This window comes from Anolis sagrei, chromosome X, assembly GCF_037176765.1.
Source record: "Anolis sagrei isolate rAnoSag1 chromosome X, rAnoSag1.mat, whole genome shotgun sequence".
NCBI classification, from domain to species: Eukaryota; Metazoa; Chordata; class Lepidosauria; order Squamata; family Dactyloidae; genus Anolis; species Anolis sagrei.
Window position 1 is genome coordinate 70,619,278 of NC_090034.1, and position 17,173 is coordinate 70,636,450.

The 17,173-nt window shown below is 44.3% G+C and overlaps 1 protein-coding gene across 3 annotated transcripts in view; it reads right to left on the bottom strand.

The window, feature by feature from the left end:
- Positions 1–2,561: 2,561 nt before the first annotated feature.
- MAP7D1 (MAP7 domain containing 1) overlaps positions 2,562–17,173 on the bottom strand; it is a 162,145-nt gene continuing 147,533 nt past the window's right edge. For all 3 annotated transcript variants that reach the window (XM_060784576.2, XM_060784577.2, XM_060784574.2), the window contains 6 exons: positions 16,971–17,075; positions 13,735–13,788; positions 10,924–10,987; positions 7,689–7,797; positions 5,573–5,775; positions 2,562–3,433 (listed from right to left, as the gene is read on the bottom strand). In XM_060784576.2, coding sequence (XP_060640559.2) covers positions 3,423–3,433; positions 5,573–5,775; positions 7,689–7,797; positions 10,924–10,987; positions 13,735–13,788; positions 16,971–17,075 — 546 coding nt within the window. In that variant the 3' untranslated portion in view covers positions 2,562–3,422. The remainder of the gene's footprint in view (positions 3,434–5,572; positions 5,776–7,688; positions 7,798–10,923; positions 10,988–13,734; positions 13,789–16,970; positions 17,076–17,173) is intronic.

A 17,173-nucleotide genomic window follows, 5' to 3' on the forward strand; every position in this document is an offset into this window, starting at 1 on the left:
AACCGTTTGGGACCCACCTACCTGTGTGACCGCATCTCTGTGTATGAACCCACACGATCTCTTCGTTCATCTTGAGAGGTCCTGCTCACGATCCCACCTGCATCGCAAGCGCGATTGGTGGGGACGAGGGATAGGGCTTTCTCGGTGGTGGCCCCTCGACTCTGGAACTCTCTCCCTAAGGACATCAGACAGGCCCCGTCGCTAGCAATCTTTAGGAGGAGCTTGAAAATGTGGTTGTTCCAGTGTGCCTTCCCAGAATAAAGAAGCTCCTAGCATTATGTCCCAACGCACTTTATCAGAGATCTGGGATATCTGCATGCCCACCCCCCTCCAAACACTCCACCTTGTCATGCCCAGCACTTTTAATTTTAATTATTACATTTGGCCCTGCCATTGATTTTAATTGTGTCATTGTGTGTTGTTAATGTTATTGCTTTGTTTTTTGAGTTATTTTGCTGTTTGTTGTTGCTGTTGTTTTTACTATTGTATTTGGGCTAGGCCTCTTGTAAGCCGCACTGAGTCCTTCGGGAGATGGTAGCGGGGTACAAATAAAGGTTGTTTATTATTATTATTATTATTATTATTATTATTATTATTTTCACTTTTATTATGTGTATAGAAGATGCAGTCAGTAGAACCTGAAATCTTTGTCACGAATTGATGTGCATGGAATTAAAGTTCAGTGGTTAAATTTTGTTTCTCCTGAAATACACGGAGATTGTAGAGAACGGAAAGTGAAAGCAATATTAGGGAATAAAAGTACAAGGAAGACTTTGGAAATAATGGTTTCGTTGAAACGCAAGAGGAAGCCAACCGAATTCATTCCTTGTTTACTTTCCTGATCAAGCGAGACTTACAAGGGGAACGTGTAAGGGAAGGTTCTATTTTCCCCAAACTCCACCAGTGTTCACATTTGGGCATATTGAGTATTTGTGTAGAATTTGGTCCAGATCCATCATTGTTTGAGAGATCTCTGGATGTAGGTGAACTACAACTCCAAAACAAAAGGACACTGCCCACCAAACCCTTCCAGTATTTTCTGTTGTTCATGGGAGAACTGTGTGCCAAGTTTGGTTCAATTCCATCGTTGGTGGGGTTCAGAATGCTCTTTGATTGTAGGTGAACTATAAATCCCAGCAAATACAACTCCCAAATGACAACATCATTTTTTTTTGAGTGAAGGACATACATTGGATTGTTAGGTGTCCTGTGTCCAAATTTGGTGTCAATTCATCCAGTGGTTTTTGAGTTCTGTTAATCCCACAAACGAACATTACATTTTTATTTATATAGATATTGTACTATACCATTATATTGTAATATTATTAGTAATATTACATGTAAATATATAGTTATAATATTGTATTATTATTACTAGTATTATATTGTATTACATTATAATATTCTAAATATTATATATATATACAATATACTATATTATATGTATTATTAGTAAAGACAAGATGGAACTGTCTTCTGCTCCCCTCTGTCTTCATTCTGGCCAGAGCAGCGGTTTTAGCACCAATTTTGGAATTTTATCTAATTTTTAAATACATGTTTTCCACATGTATGCTTGTTATAGCACACGTTAGGGCTGTGCATTTTCTAGCCACGTTAGGGCTGTGCATTTTCTAGCCACCTAGAATAATCTACATCATTCTGGATGTTACAGTATGTGTAAATGGGGTCTCCGATCTGTTACCAGCTCCATCTGAGGCTGAACAACTTTGGTTTAAGGCAGTGTTTCTCAACCTGGGGGTCAGGACCCCTGGAGGGGTCGCGAGGGGGTGTCAGAGAGGCCGCCAAAGAACATCAGAAAACACAGTATTTTCTGTTGGTCATGGGGTTTCTGTGTGGGAAATTTGGCCCTATTCTGTCATTAATGGGTTCAGAATGCTCTTTGATTGTAGGTAAACTATACATCCCAGTAACTACAACTCACAAGTGTCAATGTTTCTCTTCCCCATACTCCACCAGTGTCCACATTTGGGCATATTAAGTATTTGTGTCAAGTTTGGTCCAGATCCATCATTGTTTGAGTCCACAGTGCTGTCTGGATGTAGGTGAACCACAACTCCCAAACTCAAGGTCAATGCCCACCAAAACCTCCAGCATTTTCTGTTGGTCATGGGAGTTCTGTGTGCCAAGTTTGGTTCAATTCCATCATTGGTGGAGTTCAGAAGGCTCTTTGATTGTAGGTGAACTATAAATCCCAGGAACTATAACTCCCAAATGACAAATTCAACACCCCCCTCCCATTCCACCAGTATTCAAACTTGTGTGTATTGAGTATTTGTGCCAAATTGGGTCCAGTAAATGAAAATACATCAGATATTTGCATTACAATTGATATCTGTCGCAAAAAGACAGTTATGAAGTAGCAATGAAAATGATTTGATAGTTGGGGGTCCCCCCAACATGAGGAACTCTACTAAGGGGTCGTGGCAATAGGAAGGTTGAGAACCACTGGTTTAAGGGAAGGACGAAGTTCCTCAATTATTCCATTCCCACAAAACCCAATGCAATCTTCAGATATTCGTCCCAAAGGAAAAGAACAGTCCTTTGTCGTTTCTCCACTTTATTGTCCACAAAAGGTTGTTCAGATGCATAATACTGTTACAATGACACCGAGCTCAAGGCGGTCCCAGCCATCGCACACGCATACATACAGAAACAGCCGAAACCCCCAAAAAGCACAGTGTGTTGGACAACGGCAGTTGTTGAGTGGCTAACCAGGTGTGTGCCTCTGCACACAAACACAAATACTTTCTCTCTCGCACGCACACACACACAAACACACACGCATACAAATTATGCAGGTATCCCGGCTTGGGACCAACCGTGGGAGATTAAATTAGAGATCTAGATGCTTCCCATTGGTGATAACGGACACACACGCTCGCACACAGACCCCCAAACGGGCACAAGGGCCCCATCCTCCCTTGCCGAGCCCTCCTCCAATAGACAAGGACCCCAAAGGCATTTCCCGCAAACACATGTGGGATGGGGAGGGGAGACGAGCGGCGCCACCGCTGTGTCCGCTGGTGGCATCTCATCCGCTAACACTGAGGTTTATATACACTATTCACATCCTTTGTACCCAGCCAGTTAAATAGCTATGCGATTATATAGCCTCGTGGGATGAGCTATGGGCGAGGGTGGTGGGGGAGAGGTCAGTCTGATAAGGTGCATATTAAAAAAATAACCGCCGCCGCCATAAAACGAGAACAGTAAAAGAACGAGAGAGTCTGTGGGGCTGGGCCACTCCCTGCCTGGCTTCCTGCGGGGTCCTCGGTCCACGCAGTGCAGGGAGTGGAGGAGTCGTCATCATCTTCTGGTTACAGCTAGCCTGGAGTTGGCACGTCGTGGCATCTCTTTTACAGGGAGGAGGAAGAGGAGGAGGAGGAACGTGGCGTCAAGGCTTAGAGAACCTCTACAAGGAGGAAATAAGAGAAAGGGGAGATCAGAGACTGGAAGGCGTGCCTCCTTCCTCCAAATAAACATTGGCTTATTGTTTTTCCTGTGTGTTCAGGAACATCTGGAGAACAACAACAACATCATCGGACTCCTCAACCTCTGAGGACGCCATGGGCGAAACGGCAGGAGAGAATGCTTCTCGAACATGGCCATACAGCCCGGAAAACTTACATCAACCCAATGTCACCATCATCAGCACCATCATCTGGAGCAGCATTTATTTATTTATTTATTTATTTGATGCACTTATTAACCGCCATTCTCAGCCCATTAGGGCGACTCATGGCGGTGTACAATACACATAAAAGACAATTACAAAGAAGCCAATTACAACAACATATAAACTATACAACAACCACAGACTACACTAAAAATCCGCTTCGTCTCATAGTGGAATCATAACCAGTCTCGTATTCCTTGTTCCATTCCAGTCTTCTTTACCACATTGTTGTAGCACTTAATTAAATGCCCTCTCGAACAGCCACGTCTTAAGGCTTTTTCGAAAGGACATGAGGGATGTCTGTCTGGGATGGACATGACATGAGGGATGTCTGTCTGATGTCTGCAGGGAGAGTGTTCCACAGCCGGGGGGCCACCACCGAGAAGGCCCTTTCCCTCGTCCCTGCCAGCCGTGCCTGTGAAGCAGGCGGGATCGAGAGAAGGGCCTCCCCAGACGATCTCAAGGTCCTCATGGGCTCGTAGGCCAAGATGCGGTCCGAAAGGTATTTTGGGCCGGAACCGTTTAGGGCTTTGTAGGCCAAAACCAGCACCTTGAATTGGGTCCGGTAGCAAATTGGCAGCCAGTGGAGCTGGGACAACAAGGGCGTTGTATGCTCCCTGCCAACCTGGGGGTTGGGAGGGGGTGTTAGAGGGGTCTCCAAAGTCGCTTCTGGTACAAATTAAATGTATGATGATGATGATGATGATAAAGGTAAAGGTAAAGGTAGTCCCCTGACATTAAGTCCAGTCATGTCTGACTCTGGGGTGTGGTGCTCATTTCCATTTCTAAGCCGAAGAGCCAGCGTTGTCCATAGACACCTCCAAGGTCATGTGGCCGGCATGACTGCATGGAGCGCCGTTACCTTCCCGCCGGAGCGGTACCTATTGATCTACTCACATTTGCATGTTTTCGAACTGCTAGGTTGGCAGAAGCTAGGGCTGACAGCGGAAGCTCACGCCGCTCCCCGGAATCGAACCTGCGACCTTTCGATCAACAAGCTCAGCAGCTCAGTGCTTTAACCCACTGCGCCACCAGGGGCTCCGATGATGATGATAATGACTTAAAATTACACTTTAAAAAACTATTTATTTATTTATTTACTTCATTTGTATACCGCTCTCTCACAGCCCGTAGGCGACTCCGAGCGGTTTACAACCAATCAGTATACAAAGTGCACAACATTAGCATTTAAAACAGTAACCAAAGCAACTACATCAATATAACAATACATCAATAATCAATATAACATCAATACATCCGTATAACTAATCCATCACGTCTCATCAGCAAAGTCATAATCCGATCTCCTTGTCCATTATTCCATGTTCCATGATCACTCAATTAATTGCACTGCTTAATTAAACGCCTGTTCAAAGAGCCAGGTCTTCACTCTTCTCCTGAACGCCAGCAGGGAGGGGGCCAATCTAATATCTGCGGGAAGGGCGTTCCACAGCGGAGGGGCCACCACTGAGAAGGCCCTGTCTCTCGTCCCCGCCAGGAGTGCTTGTGAGGCTGGCGGGATCGAGAGCAGGGCCTCCCCGGACGATCTTAATGTCCTAACTGGTTCATAGGGGGTGATGTGTTCGGACAGATAGGTCGGGCCAGAACCGTTTAGGGCTACTACACAGTGCCCCCCAAATCCCTCACACATCATCCCAAATAGCCTGCCTCTCATAATTCAATAAACGCCTGATAGCAGAGGTACATTTTCACAGGTGAAAATGTAGTTCCTTTCTGCTTCTGAATCTGCGCTTGTGTGAGACAGAGGTGTCATCATAAGCCCCATGACTTTTCCAGGTAGATGAGCAGCTCATGGAGATCCAAGCCTTGCTATCCCATGGACAAGGGGGGGGGGTGTGCACAGGTTTGTCTTACCTGTAATCTGTGGTGCCTTTGCCACAGCCTTGGTGAGGAAAGGTTCCTTGTTGGCAAAAGGCAAGATAGGCTCACCAGCCATGCCCAGCCCGGGGCTTGTGGAGTGCTCCCGCCCACTGGTCTCCTTGGGGGAAGAGAAGCCATTCTCATGCTTGGCTGATTGCAGGCCGTTCACCAGGGACAGAGCGGAGGTGGCGGGAGAGCTGCGGTAGAGAGAAGGCAGAATTAAAACACAGAACTGGGATAGCTTGTGGGTCAGAATTGCAAAAGGATCTTGTAGCACCTTGGAGACTAACTGAGAGAATGAATCATAGAGTTGGAAGAAACTACAATGGGCAGCACAGGAATGGAATAAATCACAAGGACCATCCAGTCCAACCCCCTTATCTTTCGCAGACTGAAGTAATAATGATGATGATGATGATGATGATAATAATAATAATAATAGGATTTAAAGATTGAATTGCAAAGACTCTGGCACAAGCCAGTCAAGGTGGTCTCAGTGGTGATCGGCACACTGGGTGCAGTGCCTAAAGACCTTGGCTTGCACTTAAAGACAATTGGTGCTGATAAAATTAGCATGTGCCAGCTGCATAAGGCCACCTTACTGCGATCTGCACACATTATTCGCCGATACATCACACAGTCCTAGACACTTGGGAAGTGTCCAACGTGTGATCCAATACAACAGCCAGCAAAGTAATTTTGTTTACTGTGGACTCATCTTGTTGTGTTTCAGATAATAATAATAATGTATTGTCGAAGGCTTTCATGGCTGGAATCACTCAGTTCCTGTGGGTTTTTTCGGGCTATATGGCCATGTTCTAGAGGCATTTCTCCTGACGTTTCGCCTGCATCTATGGCAAGCATCCTCAGAGGTGAGGTCTGCTGGAAATGGAAATGGTCCAGCAGACCTCACCTCTGAGGATGCTTGCCATAGATGCAGGCGAAACGTCAGGAGAAATGCCTCTAGAACATGGCCATATAGCCCGAAAAAACCCACAAGAACTGAATAATAATAATAATAATAATAATAATAATAATAAGTAGTAGTAGTCTGGATTATTGATGTCGCCATACCAGGTGACAGCCGCATTGAGGAAAAACAACAGGAAAAACTCAGCCACTATCAAGACCTCAAAATCGAACTGCAAAGGCTCTGGCATAAACCAGCACAGGTGGTCCCAGTGGTCATCGGCACACTGGGGGCTGTGCCAAAAGATCTCAGCCGGCATTTGGAAACAATAAACATCGACAAAATCACAATCTGTCAACTGCAAAAGGCCACCTTACTTGGATCTTACTTGGATACCAAGGAGCTTCTCTATAAAGCTATTGTCCTCCCAACCCTGCTATATGACTGTGAGACATGGACTGTCTACAGACATCACATGCAACTCCTGAAACGATTCTATCAGCGCTGCCTCCGGAAAATCTTGCAAATCTCTTGGGAAAACAGGCGGACAAACGTCAGCGTGCTGGAAGAAGCAAAGACCACCAGCACTGAAGTGATGGTCCTCCGCCATCAACTCCGCTGGACCAGCCATGCTGTCCGGATGCCTGACCACCGTCTCCCAAAGCAGTTGCTCTACTTTGAACTCAAGAACGGAAAACGGAATGTTGGTGGACAGGAAAAGAGATTTAAAGATGGGCTCAAAGCCAACCTTAAAAACTCTGGCATAGACACTGAGAGCTGGAAAGGCCTGGCCCTTGAGCGCTCCAGCTGGACGTCAGCTGTGACCAGCAGTGCTGCAGAATTTGAAGAGGCACGAATGGAGGGTGAAAGAGAGAAATGTGCCAAGAGAAAGGCGCGTCAAGCCAACCCCGACCGAGATCGCCTTCCACCTGGAAACCAATTCCCTCACTGCGAAAGAAGATGCAGAGCAAGAATAGGGCTCCACAGCCACATACGGACCCACAAGAATATTGGAAGACAATCCTCCTCGGAAAACGAGGGATCGCCTAAGTAACTAAGTAAGTCAACCCATGCAAATTCCTTCCCCTACTCCTTTTCTGATTTTTCCCATGACTGCAAAGAGATTATTCCCATGTCACTCCATCCATTATCTATCCCAATGGAGGGATCAGCACAGATTTGAGCAGCTTTGAGCAATACCTGTGTTGCGTCCCCTCTGGAGCCGTGCCTTTGTGACCTGCTGGACTTGAAGCCTGCATCTCAGGCAGTTCTTCTTCCTTTGGGAGGCTTCCAGGGCGTTTTTCTCCTCCTGCAAAACACAGGAAAAGGAGCAATTAAGGATAAGATAAGAATCCTTTCCAACTAAGCAAGGTTTTGGAGAAATGAAGAAATCTCCCCGATGGATCAATGGTTCTTGAAATTAATGGAGATGATGAATATGGACAGATTAACCAATATAATGACAACATACCAACAAAGAAGTAAACCACAAATAGACTGAACAATGGTTAAAGAATATCTTAGAAAAGAAAATATAAAGGCTAAGGATAACCTGGGTTGAAAACTTCTGATATAAAAAAATTGCTGTTTAGGAACAAAAACAACAATTAAGATTGGTTCAGTGGAGAAAATTCTTGAAAAAAACCCCCCAACATTAAATACAGTATAAATTTACTTTTGGACAACATCACCAACATGTAGTAGGAAGTCAAACTGCAAACATAGAATGGACTCTATATGTATGTAATTAACTTTATTATTGTATTGTCGAAGGCTTTCATGGCCAGAATCACTGGGTTGTTGTAGGTTTTTCCGGGCTATATGGCCATGTTCTAGAGGCATTTTCAAACAATCAGGCACATCAAATCACTCTCAACAAAAGATTCCCCCCAGGCACTTCCAAGCCATTAAATGCTAATCATGGTGGTCAGTTGAAACATTCACACCTAGCTCCAGCAGACAAAAGTCCTTTGTCCCACCCTGGTCATTCCACAGATATATAAACCCTTTTTCCTACTTCCAACAGACCTCACTACCTCTGAGGATTCTTGCCATAGGTGCAGGCGAAACGTCAGGAGAAAATGCCTCTAGAACAGGGGTCGGGAACCTTTGGCCCTCCAGGTGTGGTGGACTTCAACTCCCACAATTCCTTGAGGCTCGGCATTCGCCCCAAAGGCTTACCTTGGCCCAACGAGGTTTGTTTGGCTCTTTTTCATGGAGGACGGGCAGCAAAGGGGGAGAGACGAGCGTAACGTAGCTGTGCAGATGGCGAGGAAGGATGCGGAGCCCACAGACTGGCCTCGGAGGGAGAGAGCGGGCGGAAACCCCTGTGGGCAACGCGCCTCCTCGCCGCTTCGGCCCTTAGCAACCGCCCCGCATGGACCCCCTCCCTAGCAACGACGCCGGCTGAGTGACGAGGAGGAGGCGCGTTGCCCGCAGGGGTTTCCGCCCGCTCTCTCCCTCCGAGGCCAGTCTGTGGCCTCCGCATCCTTCCTCGCCATCTGCACAGCTACGTTACGCTCGTCTCTCCCCCTTTGCTGCCCGTCCTCCATGAAAAAAGAGCCAAACAAACCTCGTTGGGCCAAGGTAAGCCTTTGGGGCGAATGCCGAGCCTCAAGGAATTGTGGGAGTTGAAGTCCACCACATCTGGAGGGCCAAAGGTTCCCCATGCCTGCTCTAGAACATGGCCATATAGCCCGGAAAAACCTACAACAACCCAACTTTATTATTATTATTATTTTATTTTTTCTTTCCCTGTCTCCTCTTCCTTTTCCCACTTTCCTATCCAACTTACTATGTTCACTCACTTTCCTTGTTATTATATACCTTCAATAAAAAATTATTGCAAAAAAAAATATCACGGAAGCTTCTCTTGTGGTTCTTGCATGCCTAAGAGTGCCAATTGTTCCTCTGTTGTCCCACTTTCTCAGTTGCTTAAAAACACCCGAGTTTCCTCTCCCCACTTTCCATCTTTGTTTTCAACTTACTTCAGTTGATGTAAACTAAGTTTAAAGTACTTCAAACTCAATTTTTAATGTTTTAATGATTGTTCTACTGTTTATGGATATATTTTAATTCGATTTATGTCTAACTGTAATTGTATAATTGTAATTGTTTGTGCTGGCATTGAATTTTGCCATTACTTATGTGGAAACCGCTTTGAGTCCCCTTCAAGGTGAGAAAAGCGGTATACACATACTGTAAATAAATAAATAATAATAATTAAAGCGGGATGAAAGAGGAGATGATGGAGAGAGGGCCAGGCTGTAGCACAGCTGGTTAATCGCCAGCAGCAATAGATTACTGCCAACCAGAAGGTGGCAAGTTCAAAGCCCGAGTCAGATTGAGCACCCGACCATCAGCTTAAGCTCACTGTTCACCTAAGCAGTTCAAAAACAGCTGAATAGAGAAATTAGGCACTGCTTTAGCAGGGAGGTATTTTACGACACCACAAAAGAACAAGGAGGGAATTTCTATAATCAAAAAAGGCTCGTCGTCACAGCGATGCAGCGACAACATTGGAATTGAGTATAACCTCCAGGCGCCAAAGTTGGAACAATGTCGAAATACCTCTGTCTGTCTATCTTGTATTTCTAAAACGCCATTGAATGTTTGCTTTGTATGTGTGCATTGTCACCAGCCCTGAGTCCCCTTTGGGGTGAGGATGGAATATAAATACTATAAACAAACAAACAAACAAACAAATAAATACATACATGTAAATAAATACTGCCTTTCCCGGTCAGCTTAGACAAAAGCAAACTGCTGCATCTTCTTCTAGCTTGCATGTTCTTCCTTAACTTTATGTCATTTTGACTACACTCTAAGGTTGATTGGAGACATGCGTTTTGATTTTTGAAAAACGGAGGGGACGTTTTTGCAATCCAAAGTTGGCAATTCAAGAGTAGGAAGCAACACAAGCAGGAGCAGGAGGAGCCACCAACAAATATTTGTGCATTGCAGTTCCCATCACTCCTCAGTATTGGCTTTGCCACCTAGGATTTGGGGAAGTTACAGTCCTACCTCTGATGGGGTATCCTGCAGTTAACATTGCACTAGCTGGTGGAAGGCAGTGATATGTAATGTGGTTTAGTAGACAACACTTGGTATAAATGGTAAAGCTAGATTTAAGTAGGTTCCCACTTTTTGGAGGCTTTTCTGAAATGCTGAACCAAAGGTAGATGGGTGGTGGTGGGGGTAGGGAGCCATTGAAAGGATGCCAAACATGTCCATCCCTCCCCATTTTAAGAAAATTGGAGTTAGTTACCGATTTTGCCCAAATGCAACCTGGTGAAAACAATGTCTGACTTCAGGAAAGAGAGAGGAGACTTTCTTGTGAACAAGACTTTGTGACTTCATCCCTGAACGCAGAATAGCCTGCAATCTTGCCTTTCTGTGGTACCTGAGTCCCAGTTGCAACTGAGGTGATTCTCACCTGTACCCGTTTCAGCTTCTTGTTTCCCTTCCTTCCCATTCACAAGTGTCTTGTCTTCTTTCTTCTGCAAAAACAACAAAAATGATTTTGTCATTTGGGAGTTGTAGTTGCTGGGATTTCCCACACAGAATCCCCATGACCAACAGTAAATACTGGAGGGATTTGGGGAGATGTACAATCAGAGAGCACTGTGAACCCAAACAATGGTGGATATGGACCAAATTTGGCACAAATAGCTGATACGCCGAAATTTGAATACTGATTGGGTTGGGATTTTGTCATTTGAGAGTTGTAGTTGCTGGGATTTATAGTTAACCTACAAATGCCTGCTCTCCACTCCCGGTTTGGAGTCTCAGAAACAGCCCTCCCCTTGGCTGAGAGGCCGGCTGCTCGGAGGTTTCACCAGTTGGTTCCAAAAAAGAAGGACAGGCGGAGAGATCTTCAGCCTTCTCTGCCAAAGGGAAGACCATCAGAAATATGTGTTTTCTGATGCTCTTTGGAAACCCATCTGAAACCTCCTCGCGACCCCTACCCCCAGGAGTCCTGATCCCCAGGTTGAGAAACTCTGGTCTAGGACTTCATGGGGCAATGGGTTCAAACTGCAAGAAAAGAAATTACACCTAAACATGAATAAATTGCACCTAAACATGAAGAACTTCCTGAGCTGTTCCAGAGTGGAAGGGGTTGGACTAGATCAGTTGTTCTCAACCTACGTAATACCACGATTCTTATTACAGTTCCTCATGTTGTGGTGACCCCCCAACCATAAAATTATTTTCGTTGCTACCTCATAACTGTAATTTTGCTACTGTTTTGCTACTGCCGATTCAATTCCGAGCACAATTCAAAGTGCTGGTTTTAACCTACAAAACCCTATACGGTTCCGGCCCAGTGTATTTGTCCGAACGGATCTCCCTCTACATCCCATCTCGAAATTTAAGATCGTCTGGGGAGGCCCTGCTCTCGACTCCGCCACTATCACAAGTGAGGTTGGCGGGGACGAGAAGCAGGGCCTTCTCAGTGGTGGCCCCTCACCTGTGGAACTCACTCTCCAGGGAGATTAGATCAGCAACCTCCCTTTTGGCGTTCAGGAAAAAACTGAAGACCTGGATATGGGACCAAGCTTTTGGACATTCTGGCAGCTAAGGGAAGATCTGATGATAAACATGGGCGAATGGAATGGAATGGATATACGGAACTCTGAACACTGAGCATGAGATTGTTTTGCTATTTTATTATGTACTAATGTTTTTAACTTGTTAACTGTTTAAATCGTTTTTAGGTATTGTTTGTTTATTGATTCAGGCATCGAATTGTGCCATTGTTTGTAAGCCGCCCTGAGTCCCTCCTCGGGGGTGAGAAGGGCGGGGTATAAGTAATTGAAATAAATAAATAATGTAAATATCCGAAATACAGGATATATTTTCATGCACTGGACCAAATTTGGCACAAATACCCGATACACCCAAATTTGGTGGAGTTAGGGGGATTGCTTTTGTCATTTGGGAGTTATAGTTGCTGAGATTTATAGTTCACCTACAATCAAAGAGCATTCTGAACTCCACCAACAATGGAATTGAACCAATCTTGGCACACAGAACACCTCTGACCAAGAGAAAACATTGGAAGCTTTTGGTGGGCATTGACCTTGAGTTTTGGAATTGTAGTTCACCTACATCCAGAGAGCACTGTGGACTCAAACAATGGTGGATATGGACCAAACTTGGCACGAATGCTCAGTATGCCCAAATGATAACACTGGTGGAGTTTGGGTGGAATTTGGGGAAAATAGATCTTGACATTTGGGAGTTTTAGTTGCTGGGATTAATAGTTAATCTATTATTAAAGACCATTCTGAACCCCACCAATGTTAGAATTGGGCCAAACTTCCCACACAGAACCCCCATGACCAACAGAAAATACTATGTTTTTGGATGGTCTTTGGCGACCCCTCTGAAACCCCCTCATGACCCCCCCAGGGGTCCCGACCCCGCAGGTTGAGAACCACTGCCCTAGGGGGACTCAAGGCGGCTTATACTTACGATCCATTTAGCTATTGTCAGTCTGGTGGCTATTTATCTAGCCATATACTAATGATTACTCTGCTTAACTTATCCAAATCCATTTTCAAGCCATAGTCAAACATTATCAATTGTCCTTTAGCCTAATTGCCCGAAGGCCTGGTCCCACAACCACGTTTTTACCTTTTTTCTAAAGGTGAGGAGGGATGACGATGACCTAATTTCCCCGGGAAGCGAATTCCACAGGCGGGGGGCTACCACCAAGAAGGCCCTGTCCCTTGTCCCCACCAAATGTGTTTGAGACTAAGGCGGGGCCGAGAGCAGGGCCTCCCCAGAAGATCTTAAGCTCCAAGGTGGGACGTAGAAGGAGATACGTTTGGACAGGTACGCTGGACCAGAGCCGTATAGGGTTTTATAGGTCAAGACCAGCAGTTTGAATTGTGCTCGGAATTGGATCGGCGGCCAAATTTCTGACCCCTCTGACACTCCCTCACAACCCCCAGGATGAGAAACACTGCAGTAGATGGACCCGGAGTCTCTTACAAGTCTGTGATTCTATAATAAGTTGTTCATTTTGCAGAATGTGAGACTGAGATGTTTGCATCTCACCTGCATGACCCTCAGAAATGCACAGGAGCTAAGTGGGTACACTGAATTAATTGTGTTAATTAATGAATAATGAGGAACTGATATCTGCAATGTTTATATTTGGGACTGAAACCTATCAGGTCTAGCCAGGAGTGGTTTGCCAATCAAACTGTCTGGGGAAAAGGACAAAAGGACTCCGCACCTTGGCATCGGCCCCGTCTGCTTTCCGTGTTCTCTTCATGATCTCCTCCAGCCGCTGCAGGGAAAGGAAACGGGAAAGGGGCTTCAGGACAATGGGTTTCACACACTGCCATTTTGCCAGCCTTAGCAAAGCTGGGCTTCAATATTTAGACATGAATGCAGGATATGTGTTCTCAAAAGTCCACCCACAAATGTGGAGAGACAGCTGTATTGGCAATGAATAATGAACATCATTTTGACAGTTTATAACTATAGAGTCTTGAAGGCGCCTCCCTGATCTGTCTGGCTCCATAACATATGAGATATCAGGCTTATGAAAAATAATAAATAACTTGAACCGTATTGAACAGAATGGGAAGTCTGGATGCTACCTGAAATCACACCAACCATTCATTCCTCTGCCAAATCAAGACATAACAGTATTGGTATAAGGCCTTCTATAGATGGTACCTCACGCCTGACAAGTTATCTAAGTTTAGCAAAGGGAAAATGAAAGACACTTTCTGGAAATGTGGAAAACACAAAGGAAATTATATCCACATGTGGTGGAAGTGTAGTAAGATCAAAAGTTTCTGGCACAAGATCAACAAAATAATAGAACTAATATTAAAGGAAAAAATAGAATTAAAACCAGAGGCAATGCTACTGGGAATCATAGAGTCCATCAAAGACAAAAATTCAGATTGTTCTTTTATTTCACCACAGCTGCAAGAATAGTGATAGCCAGAATCTGGAAATCTAAAGAAACCCACACGGTGGAACAATGGCTATTAAAAGTATGGGATATAATGAATATGGACACACTAACTCAAAAAATATCCCAGAGTATATCGAAACCACCCAAGACTAACTGGACAAATTTTATAGAATATATCAAAGGGCTGAATAAAGAAATTTATATCAGTACTATACAGTAAAGAAACTCAAAGGAGCATCAGTAAGACGCCGGTGAATAAGTCTAAAAATATCACAATGGGCGAAAATATTACCCATTATTCAATTATCTGCCCAGGAACTCCTGGAAGTATTTTTAAAGGCACTTGGACGGGGGTAGGACTATGGTGGTGGATAAGATGGTAGTAGCGACTTCACTCCCCCCCCTCTTTCTTTCCTTCTCCCCCCCTTCCTCCCGCCCCTTCCTCATCCTTTAAAATGTAATGTAATCCATACCGACAAATTACTATATTTCTAACTTGAAGGGAAATATTGTATGTACCCACCCTTCCCATATACACCTTACCGCCCTTTCCTATCTCTCTCTACCCCTACCACTCCTCTCTTTTCTGTCAGCTCTTCTATGAGCAATATATTCTAAATAAAAAATATATTTAAAAAAAAAGACATAACGGTATTTTTGTATTCGTTACTTCTGTATTTGTCTAGAATAGTGTTTCTCAAACTGTGCTCCCCCAGATGTTTTGGACTTCAACTCCCACAATTCCTAACAGCTGCTAAGCTGGCTGGGATTCTTGGAAGTTAAAGTCCAAAACACCTGAAGGAGCACAGTTCGAGAAACACTAGTCCAGAGTATGAATTGATGGAAAGACAAAAGATAGATAAGATACATAGTCTACATAGGGACCATCAAACGCAGCATTGCCCAAACACGAATCAAGGAACATGAAAGGCACTGCAGACTTCTTCAACGAGAGAAGTCAGCCATAGCAGAGCATCTGATGAACCAACCTGGACACAGCATATTATTTGAGAACACAGAAATGCTGGAGCACTCCAACAACCACCATGTCAGACTACACAGAGAAGCCATTGAAATCCACAAGCATGTGGACAATTTCAACAGAAAGGAGGAAACCATGAAAATGAACAAAATCGGGCTACCAGTATTTAAAAAAACTCTAAAATTACAACAGAGGAAAAACAATCAGGGACATCTAATTACCTCTCAACAAAAGATTGCTACAGGCACTGCCAGGCCATTAAATGCTAATCAAGGTGGTCAGTTGAAACATTCACACCTAGCTCCAGCAGACAAGAGTTCTTTGTCTTACCCTGGTCATTCCACAGATATATAAACCCATTTTCCTAGTTCCAACAGACCTCACTACCTCTGAGGGTGCTTGCCATAGATGCAGGTGAAACATCAGGAGAGAATGCCTCTAGAACATGGCCATATAGCCCGAAAAAAACCTACAACAACCCATAGATAAGATACACAAAAATCAGGTATGCAGACAACTATGCCATTTCTAGGAATTTTCTAGCTCATCCTGTCAATTCTGCCGCATGCTTCTGCAAGAAGTTAAGCATAGAGTTGTGTTGGAGGACCTAGCAATTCCAAAAGAGGACATCTTTCGAGGAAATTTCTCCAGGGAAGTTATGGTAACTTCCAGTGGAAGTCATTCAGTTCAATAGGGTTTCAATGGGGTTTGTTCTGGTTTTATTGTGAGCTAGTTTGAGTCTCTTTATTAGAGAGATAAAGTGGGATACTAAACTATTACTACTACTACTACTACTACTACTACTACTAAAATAATTATATCAGTGTATCCCCCACAAATATGAGGATCATACTTTATGGTTATTTCCTGACATTTATTTATTTATTTATTTACTGTCCTTGTATACCGCCGTTTCTCAGCCTAATTGGCGACTCAACGCAGTTTACAACAAAATATACAGTGCACAGTATACAATTAAAACCATAAAAAACATAATACACAATATTACACGAAATCACAATCCAATACATCTCCTAACTAAAATCGTGGTCCAATTGCATCATCCATATTACCAATCCGTAATCAACACATTCATTGCACCGAATTAGCCAAATGCCTGCTTGAACATCCAAGTTTTTAGTCTTCTTCGGAATACCATCAGCGAGGAGGCTGATCTTACCTCCATGACATCCATCCATCCATCTATCCATCCATCTCTCTCTCTCTCTCTCTCTCTATCCATCCATTCCTGCCACGTATCCTATTGCTACACCCCCCTCCATCTACCTACCTACCTACCTACCTACCTACCTACCGATATATTCATCCTCCAACCTACCTACCTACCTACCTGCTTACTTGGATTTCTCTTTCTTCTCATTTATCCATCCTCCATCCTATCTATCTATCTATCTATCTATCCATCCATCCATCCATCTGCTTTTTTGTTTTCTCTTTCTTCTTATCATCTATCTATTGTCTTCCTTACAACATTGCCAAGCCAGCATGCAAAGCAACCGTCTGTACATGTTTCCTCTGCCTTAAAGGGCCTGCTTACCTTCTTCCGCTCCAGCCGTTCTTGCTCTTCGCGCTGGAAATGTTTCTCGCGTTCCACCCGCTGGCGCTCCGCTTCCTCGCGTGCGCGGGCCTCTGCCTCCTCCCTCTGCAGTCAAGAAGAAACAAATCATGTATTGCTCTTTGAATGCATTCCCTGCCCCAGTATTGTAGGGCCAGGTGTGTAGTATTAAGACAGCTAGGCAT